At 36.4% G+C, this 10323-nt stretch overlaps 1 protein-coding gene across 1 annotated transcript; it reads right to left on the bottom strand.

Moving 5' to 3' along the window:
* Positions 1-2842: 2842 nt before the first annotated feature.
* On the bottom strand, positions 2843-6386 carry LOC110297118 (submandibular gland secretory Glx-rich protein CA-like). The gene is made up of 4 exons (XM_021165900.1): positions 6294-6386; positions 5404-5445; positions 4109-4530; positions 2843-2931 (listed from the first exon to the last, which is right to left on the bottom strand). Exons 1-3 carry the CDS (start codon positions 6355-6357, stop codon positions 4109-4111), a joined length of 528 nt encoding a protein of 175 aa, XP_021021559.1. The 5' UTR covers positions 6358-6386; the 3' UTR covers positions 2843-2931.
* Between the last annotated feature and the right edge of the window lie 3937 nt (positions 6387-10323).

Raw genomic sequence — 10323 nt, 5'->3', positions numbered from 1 at the left:
TACAAGAAGCCTACAGAATTCCAAATAGAATTGACTGGAAGAGAAATTCCTCCCATCACTTATTAGTCAAAACACCAAATGCACAAAACAAAGATAGAATATTAAAAGCCATAAAGGAAAAAGGTCAAGTAACATATAAAGGCAGACCTATCAGAATTACACTATACTTCTCATCAGAGACTATGAAAGCCAGAAGAACCAGGGCAGATCTCATACATACCCCAAGTAAACAAAAATGCCAGCCCAGATTTCTACACCCAGCAAAACTCTCAATTACAATACATGGAGAAACCAAAATATTACTAGTCAAAACCAAATTTACACAATATCTTGCCAATAATCCAGCCCTACAAAGGATAACATATAGAAAATGCCCACACAAGAAGGGAAACTACATCCTAGAAAAAAACAATAAAGTAATCAATTTTCAGCAAACCCAAAAGAAGATAACCGCACAAATATAAAAATAACATCAAAAACAACAGGAAGTGCCACACCCACTCCAGTATTGACTGTGTGACTAACTCAATAGCTTGGACACAGTCCTAGGGATAAATGTTCATGGAAACTTAGTCTCATGCAACCATGGTATCCTATAAAATGAAGGCTCCAAATCTGTCCTTGGTTTAGTGGGTGAATGGGCCTGTGTGCTTTCCTTCAATATTGTTTTATTATAAGTGCCTCTAAGGATTGATTTTGACATACAGCTAAGTTAGATAAGCTTCCACCAGTGTTCCAATATCATACAAAATTGTTGAGCCAAACTTGGGTTTTGATCTTTGTAAGAAAGTAAATCATCCTGATAAAATTACCTCCAGTGCTGATAGACAGTGAAAGAAATCAGGCATTACAATTTACTAGAATTGAGCTAATAATCTCAGGACTAGTCTACATAGTATTCTTAGACAATAGCAGAATTACTCCCATACAAAGGAATTTACAATGGCCTAGGGGGAATGTGGGCTACTATACAATAAACTAGATTTGGAACTATTGCAAGGGCATGCAGCCCTTGCCTGTGGCTCCTAAGAATAAGATGAACTGAGGTGGGGCTGCTTTTGATCCCAGTTGTTAACACTGATTTTTATCCATTTGGTTCCTGTTAGCTTTTATGTGTGCATTCATCTGTTTTGTTGTAAAGATCATTTTGTATCATATAACTTCAAAGTACTTTGGCTGATGTGTCACCTAACTTCTTTGCTTTCTTCTGTAATATATAAATCTGATGCTCGCTTTGAGAAATTACATTCATATACAACACTCTCTCTGTGTCTATATTTGTTTGTCACCTGCCGAATTCTTGCCCACCTGAATACTGAGACCCTAAACCCCATGGGTGGAAGAACCAACTGAGTACAGACCGTGGAAACGAAGAAACAATCACTATTCCTTAATATCTCTTAACATCAATGGACTCAATAAAATGACATAAACTAACAGACTGGATACAGGACAGGAACCAGGACTTTGTTACATACAGGAAATGCAACTCACTGTCAAAATAAACATTTCCTCAGAATAAAGGACTGGAAAACAATTTTCTAAGAAAATGATCCCAAGAAACAAGCTGGAGTTCTCATTTTAATATTGGATAATATCAAATTTTAATGAAAAGTCATCAAAAAAGGTAAGAACAGACACTGCATACTCATCAAATGAAAACTCGACCAAGAACTCTTGATTCTGAATATCTTTGCTTCAAATGCAATGGCACCAACATTCATAAGGAAACTTTACTAAAGCTCAAAGCACACATTGCACCTCACACAATAATAGTGGAGAAGTTCAATACCCACTCTAATCATGGAAACACAAGCTAAACAGAGAAACCGTGAAACTAATAGAAGTTAAGGACCAAATGAATTTAACAGATATCTATAGAACATTTCATCCTAAATCAAAAGAATACACCTTCTTCTCAGGATCTTATGGTATCTTCTCCAAAATTGACCATATAATTGGTCACAAAACAGACCTCAACAGAAATAAGAAGATTGAAATAATCCCATGCCTCCTAACAGATTACTATGGTTAAAGCTGGTCTTCAATAACAACAAAGAAAACAGAAAGCCTACATACACATGGAAGCTGAACAGTCCTCTACTCAGTGGTAACTAGGTCAAGGAATAAAGAAAGAAATTAAAGACTCTTTTGAATTTAATGAAAATGAATGTATAACATATCCAAACTTATGGGACACAGTTAAAACAGTGCTAAGAGGAAAACTCATAGCTCTGACTGCCTCCAAAAAGAAATCAATATATGCCCAGGTGGAACAAGGGAGACGGGGTATGGGTTAGAGGGTTTCCAAAGGGGACAGCTTAAAAGGGGAAAATACTTGAAATGTAAATAAAGAAAATACCAAAGAAAAAGTAACATAAAATAAAATGAGTGTCTTATCTAGGGGAAAAAAAAGAAAAAAGAAAAGAAAGTGGAAACACATATTTTAGATCCCAAAATCTGTAACAGAAAATAAAACATGGGACCAGAAAAGTACGAACCTGACAGACAAAATATGTCATTTTAATGTGTTGAAAACTTCGGTTTTCAACTCCCTCAATACATCTCCCAAGTTTCCTTTATACTGGATGAAAAATGAACAAGAAAGCCGAAAATTATATATTACCATATGAATTGGTATTGCAGAATCCAAGGAAGGATTATGTGGTTACGAGGGCATAAAGCATTTTCATTTGCAATCTGTGCTGTGGGAAAAAAAGATGATGGAAATATTTGCCAAATGTTCCTGGTGTGTTTTGCTAGGTATTGTTTTCTTGTAGCCACAGCTCTCAAATTATTTCCCCTCCCTTACAAAGAAACAAAAGCTACACTCTGAAATTACATGCTGAAAATTTTATTGGAAGAGTATAGTCAATCAACCTGGATTTGATGACTTTTACAACTGAAGGACATATTTTCATCTGGTACTCTCTGAAACAGAAAATGAAGGAGAAAAGTTATGGAAAAATTAAGGCATACTAAAGGTTCCTTAACTGCTATTTGTACCCCAGAATTGAGAGTGATGGGAGCCAAGAACCTCTTCTTTCTCCATCTCCTACACCTCAGTACTTCTCCATTTTCTCAGGTTGACCCTCGTCAGGGACAGAAAAGAAATTGGAAGTGAGCTATTTCTTACAAAATGAATGTGAATGAGTATCATAGAGTGTTCATATTATTTCTAGCATAAAAAGTTTCAGGATATATTTCCAAATATTTTAATGCTGGTTGCCCTGAATGATTTAAAAGCTGAAACTAACTTAAATAACAGAAGCCAGAAACACTTTATGACAAACCACAACATTGAATTCTGAGTACACAAACAACAAAATATATCCAAGAAAATCATGCAGTGGGGAGATCCACAGGCATTATAAAGCATTGAATTTTCTAAGAAAGGTGCTTTTGGAAATGAATAAACTAACGTTCTACATAGAAAATAATTCATGTACAGCTCAATTTTATACAATATTTACACAATACACATTCTAACTTTTCTAAGGATATTGCCAATGGATTGAAATGATTGGCTTTCAGGGACAAAAATGAGAACTTACTATAATATATAACTATGATATTCAGCCATGTATACTCCTAGAAATGTAGATTCTGATGAACTTGGGCATANACAAATTTAGAAAAACATATTAAAAACCTGAACAATATATCAGGTAGAGACAATGGATCAAAACATCCCTGTGTGAGTGGGGCAGATCATCCATGCTTAAGTTGAGAGTTCAGTGGAGGTGAATTCAGAGGACATAAGCCCAAAGAAAGATTGTTTCTGTCGTTCTATAAATGAAGTCAAATCAAAGGGTAATCATTGTTACCAAATAAATTAATAAAATAAATAAAATTAAAGGAGCAATGGAGCATAAGGGAGCTGTGCAGCTGTGTTCCTCAGGGGCACAAGGACATTGGAGATCTTGTGCAGTATTTGCTTAGACCATCAACGATGTATGACTTTGTACTGTCTGAGTGCTAAAATTGAAAAGGAGGCCAAGGCAGATGCCATGCACATATTTTGCCAGTTAGCACATTTTTAAACTATGATGTGACAAATACTGAAGCAAGGTCTTTCTATTTATTAAATTTGACCTAGTCATCTTACCTAATTTCTCCGGGACCCTAACCAAAAAGGTACATCATAATTAATTCCTCTTGGTCGGAACAATATAAGACGATTAGGAGGTTTTTTCTCTTGACCAGGTCCTCCCTCAATCAAAGGTTTCTGCTTTGAATGTATTTGTTGGGGTGAACCTTGTGAGTTTTCAGGAGATGAGGACAGAAAATTTTTAACCTCCACTACATTTTTTTCTCCAGGTTGATTTTTCTCTTGTTTTCCAGTGGAGTCACAATGCGCTCGACTCTCTGCCTGTTGTGATTCCTTCGGTTCTACTTGCTGTTCATTCCCTGAGTTGGACAAAGGATCCACTTTTACTAATAATGATGATTCACACTCTTGGACATTCCCTATATTTGCAGCAGCAGCAGAAGGACNTAACTCTGAGTCCTGGGTTTTCTCTGCAGGATCTGCATAGAAAGGNCCAGAAGATGTGAGCACTTTGATCAAAGATATTCCTTATTTTTTCCCCTAACTGATCACAAAGTCCTTTCCCTCCGAACATGTCTGCCAAATGCTAACTTCCTCTCCCAGATATCTGCATCTTGGCTTTCTAATTCCATATTCCAAAAATACAGAGTTTTTTGAATTCATAACCCTGGTTTGAGTATGTATCCTACACCTGGGAAACAAAAAGATTTGGAGACTTATTTACCATATTAGGCATTTCCAAAGTCAAAAGAATAATGATAAGGAAAATACATTAATATCAGGAGGGTTGGAAAGTGTACTTGACAGCACAGTATAAAATTCTGAATGTTGAAAGAATTTTAATTAGACTATGCCATCTCTGAAATGAAAGCAGGTCAATACCTATATACTTTAATACAGAAAACAAGCAACAATAATGATGTCCAGTAAATATACTAAATACCTGGTAAAAATTTGCTATTCCTTTAATCAAAAGCAATTACATAGCAATTGGGAAGCAAAGAGAAAACAGAGAAAATTCACAATTTCTCCATCTTGTTCACAAATATCTATCGATATATACACTAACACAAATGCAAACATAAGTATTAATTCACTTTAGTTTCTACTCTCATTTCATGGTGGTGATTTGGAGTTGAAAGCAAATTAATCTCTTCTCCAGTTATGGAAGCTTTGTCTCAACTTTAATCATTTGGCTGACTTCAATAACATCTCCATCATCAGGTTGGGAAATATTTATTTATAAGCATAGAGAAATTATATTTACTCATCTATAAGCCAAACATATGATGTGACAACACAGTGAAACACAGACAGTTAAGCAGCATGGAAGGAAGATAGATTGTGCTTACTGGGTATTGGTTGGACATCAGATGTATAATCATTGTTCAAATCTAGAAATAAAGAATAGAAGAAAGAGAAACTTTAGACCACAATCTTTGAGAGTTTAGAGATGTCTGACAAAAAGTGACTTCCAGAGACAAAAATCACAACTAGGCTCAACAGTTACTGTCTGAGATGCTCCTATAAATGTACAGGTATTTAAGCGACTGGGCAAATACCTTGTGTTCTTATACTCCAGAAAAAAACACAAATATCCTTTAAATTTTTAATTCTCCCAGAATAACTATTATCAAATTACTCCTTATTAGAAATTACACTGAATTCAGCTAGAAAATATGTCTTACTCATTTGTTTCTTCAATATCCCTTAATACACTCAATACGCAAATCCCTGAGTATCCATCTTAAAATGTTACATGATCTGCTTAACATACTGAAGGTGTGCTGAGCAAAACATATAGAGTTGGCTCTAATGATTATATTTCAGTATCTACAGAGTTAAATTTATTCAATATTTCTATACTTTGAATTAATCCTGGTTTGTTTGTCTGTATAATGTTTCTAGAAATCACTATGCAGCAAAACTTGTTGCTACAAATATTTGCTCTATGATAATATGCTCTAAAATCTGTTCTTTTTTCATGTTTCATTACACTGTGCAGAGCACTTTCATAAACACAAAAAGGGTCATCATATTCCCCTATTCAAGAATTTTATTGATTTCAGATAGAATATTAGGTAAAAAGACCATGTTACATGCTAAAGACATAACTATTCCAACCTTTCTCACAGAAATCCTATAATCCTGTTTCCTTCTCACCCATGTNTGTCATTTCTCCCTTGCTTTCTCCCCTCTTTTACTTGAATGTCTCGAGATCCCACTCCATAATCCTTGGTACCTTCGTCTGAACTCTGAGCTGAGCTCAGGACTAGCAAGGCTGCTGTGAGCAGGACCACAAGCATCTTGGAAGAGGCTCTGGACTTTCTCCCAACTGTGTGCTGAGAAACGTGCACCCATACTCTTTATAAAAGGAAGACAAACAATGGTATATTTGAGTGTCAGGTTGGTGAACTTGCTCCATTATTTCTCTTTGGATTACAGCCAGTGTGGTGGAGTGTGGGGGAGATTTTCAATGTGCCTAATCTACAGAAGCAACACCTAATGTGGTGATGATGTTAAAGGTTAATTTTCTCTTTACAAAAAAAATTATTCCATTGTTTGGATTCACCACATTCTTAATCCAGTCAAGAGATGAAATAATTTTAGGTGGTTTTCCTTCCTAGNTATTGTGAATAGAATGACAGTGAACATCAGCAAGTATTTGAAGAGTAGAATGATGAATTCTTTGGTATATGCCAAGGAGTGGTTATTCTGGTTATGTGTTAAATTTTCTTTTAGGTTTTCAAAATTCCTGACACCTATTTCCATACTGATTGCCTAGTTTCCCTTCCCACAAAAAATGAATGGGGGTTCACATTTTATTCATCTTCTGCAGGATATGTTCTTTTCCGTTTTCTTAAACTTCACTATTCTGACAAGTATAACATGAAATATCACTGTAATATTAATTTAATTTTTTTGTTTGTTTGTTTGCTTTTTGTTTTTTGTTTTTGTTTTAGTTTTGGTTTTTGGTTTCTGGGTTTTGGGTTTTGGGTTTTTTGAGAGAGGGGTTCTCTGTATAGCCCTGGCTGTCCTGGAACTTACTTTGTATACCAGGCTGGTTTTGAACTCAGAAATCCACCTGACTCTGCCTCCTGTGTGCTGGGATTAAAAGCATGCAACACCATGCCCAGCTCAGGTTTTGTGTCTAAGAGTGAAGCACCTGCTGAATTACCTTACTTGGTTGGAAGGCTACATATCTAAGAATATTTGGGCAGAACAAACTGGCCTTTCAAACACACACACACACACACNTATGAGAACATCACATGTTGCATAATCTGATATCACTGTGATATCACTGTGTCCATTGAGATCAGAGGTGTTATTTTCTCCAACATGATACAGTACCCTTTTCACTTATTGCTTACACAGAAGAAAGTCAGGCAAAAAATCCAATCATAGTGACATTTGAAAGATTATACACCTTTGTTGCAGGAAACATCAAGCCAAGTTAAACGGTNGNTTTCACTTGAATGTTTACTTCCAGCAGCAAATAGCTTGTGAAATTCAGCTTGGTTATTGTTATTACTGTTTCTCTCATCTTTCAACACTTGAAAACATTTGGAACCACTTATTNAAGACCACACAGTCCATTCTCACTTGCTATTTAGTATATGGAGAAAACAGACAGTGCCCTGATATCAAAGAGTAAGAGCTCCCATGGTTAAGCACTTTCACGGTGTTGCTTAAAGCCCTTAAGTCTAGGGAGAGCTATAAAGACTTTCATAACTAGGGTAGATTTGCCAACTCATACCATGTGAACTCACACTCAGTTTAGAATGGGGGAAAACTCTTTTATCACTAAATCTCCCCAAGTGCTGCATCACCAGTAGCTACCAGAGTTTTTGNGAGCAAATATGCAAAATCTCTGCACATTTAGCCTTTCATAGACATGTAAATCTCTCAGTGATCTACCATAGTTAAGGGAAACTTTTTTGGGATTTCACCCAGAAGATCCTACATATGTTAGCTCCATCATTCCTATTATCACAACTTTGCACTAAACTAACACAATGCAGCCCTCCACAAAGTATGGGAAACTTCACTTAGCTTTCAAGGTTCGGGACACACCCAAAACAATATAAGCTATTGCCAATATCTTCAGTTTCTTTCCAGGTTATGAAGGTAAAACCGTAATATAGATGAACATGCACCCTTTGGATCTAGGAGCCACCTGTAAACTCTGATAGACTGTGCTATGAAATTTCACTTTATCCCATGCTTTATTTCTAGTGGTCACCAAAGACAATGNTGCTGATGTCATTGCCTATAAAGTAAAACCCATCATTCTTGCATGGTGTTTAATTAACTGTATTTAGATGTGTCAATTTTTTGTCTTAGGAACAAGTGAATATACTTTCTCTAAGTACATGAATAAATATCTCTCAATGTTGGTGCTGGGGACCATGACTGAATCACCAATCTAAATGAAGCTTCCATAACAAGAGAAGTAATTTGTTTGCTGTCTACAAATGAATACTGTGATATAACACAGAAGCCAAAACTGGCTTAATTCTGACTCCTTTGGCAGTGGTGGACTCTGTGGTCTCCTTCCTACTCGTACTATGTAACGTTTTTATATTTAAACTGATATAACAAAATTTCCTAAGGAATTTAGTAAATTTCATATAGGCCTTCTTTGTTATTCTCTTCTCTCCTGGTGTCAGTGTGGAGGTGTAAAGTATTGAACCGCTAAACCAAATTTCATCTTAAGTCTCAGAACCATGTTTGTTCAGAATCATGATTTATAAGTTGTCAAGTTTGAAGAATTTTCTTTTCGGGTGATTGATTCTGTGTTCTTTTGCTTAATGGATTCTTAAAAGTTGGAAAATAGGAAGGACAATTTCTGAGCTCTTGAAAACATAGCACTTTGGAAAAGGTGGCCGCACATTAACTGTGTGTGGTTAGGAGGGGGTGCTTTTACAAAGCAGTCAGAANATTATGTCATGATGTGAAGTAATTTAAACACAAATTGAACAGTGTGTTTGCAATTATTTGGGGATTGAGAATTCCACTCTGAAACTTCATTCTGGAAAGAGGAATAATATCCACACACCAGTGGCATTACAGGATTAGAGATTATTTGTTATCCTTTTTGCAGCTCTAATGACATGTTTCATTATGTGGAGTCATCTGAACAAGAAGACATTTTAACCCAACGTTGCAAATGAGCATGAGGAGTTAGAAATTGAGTCCTTCTAACAAATTTCAGACCTTTTCAGGAATAACATGTCTGTCTCATTTTTCTGGGTTTTGTTTGTTTTGCTGTGTCTCACTGAAAAATCCTTTTTGCCATGGAACCCCCTGCATATAGATCAAGCTCTGATCTTGCTGAGACTTGGGGTGAAAGGCATATACTATCAAACCTGTCATGTTCTAGTTCCTTCTCATTCTCTGTTATTCTCCCTCTTTCTCATTCTCTGTTAATTCCTCCCCCACCTCTTCTGTACTTTCCCTTGCTCTTCCTCCCTCCCCACCTCCATGCCTTTGTACTTTCAGCTAAGAAAATAAGCATTCTTCCAAACAGATACATTTTCAGAACTAAATCCCTCTCATTCTCCAAACCAGTAGATATGCATGCACAAAGAAATGGGAGCAACAAGGAATAATGAATTATTCTGTGAACAGGGACCAAGAACTTCTCTTCACAACAAGTGGAGCAACAATGGCAGCAGAGACCAAACATCACAGGAATTTTCTCACTTCACTACACCTTGCACAAGGTCTGAAGTGAGGCCTTTGGCACATGAACACCAGAAAGGGATGTCCTAGATCATCATAGTGAAGACAGACTGCTCATTGAGTTGTCACAATTGGTCAGAGGTGAGAAAGAGGAAGAAAGAAGCAAAGTTCATTAGTATAGTGGAGGCCAGAGGAACAGACAGGATGTTTATTGAAAACCTGGTTCCTAATTTTCAGGGAGAGCCCAGGATAGCCATTATTCCATGGTTTAATTTGATGACATTAGCAGGTCCAGTATCCAAAATACATAAGACTGGAGATCAAGTGTCCTTTTCTTTTTGATAAGTGATTATTTTCACTACTGTAGCCTTTCAATCACAATTAAGGTCTAATATTATGATCACTTGATGAGAAAATATCAATTTTAAACAGACCACTCTGCTTAGAGCTGTCTGCAATTATCATTGGCTGAAGGACTTCCTTCCTCTTTCTTGGCAGATGCCATTCAGGAAAAGCTGCAGTGGGCAAGTGAGCTCACTGGAAAAGTCCTCCTGTTTTGCTCACTCACAATAGGTGCACTCTTG

Source organism: Mus caroli, chromosome 6, assembly GCF_900094665.2.
Source record: "Mus caroli chromosome 6, CAROLI_EIJ_v1.1, whole genome shotgun sequence".
Taxonomy (NCBI): Eukaryota; Metazoa; Chordata; class Mammalia; order Rodentia; family Muridae; genus Mus; species Mus caroli.
The sequence above is the reverse complement of the archived record's forward strand: the minus strand, read 5'-3'. Positions and strand labels throughout refer to the sequence as shown.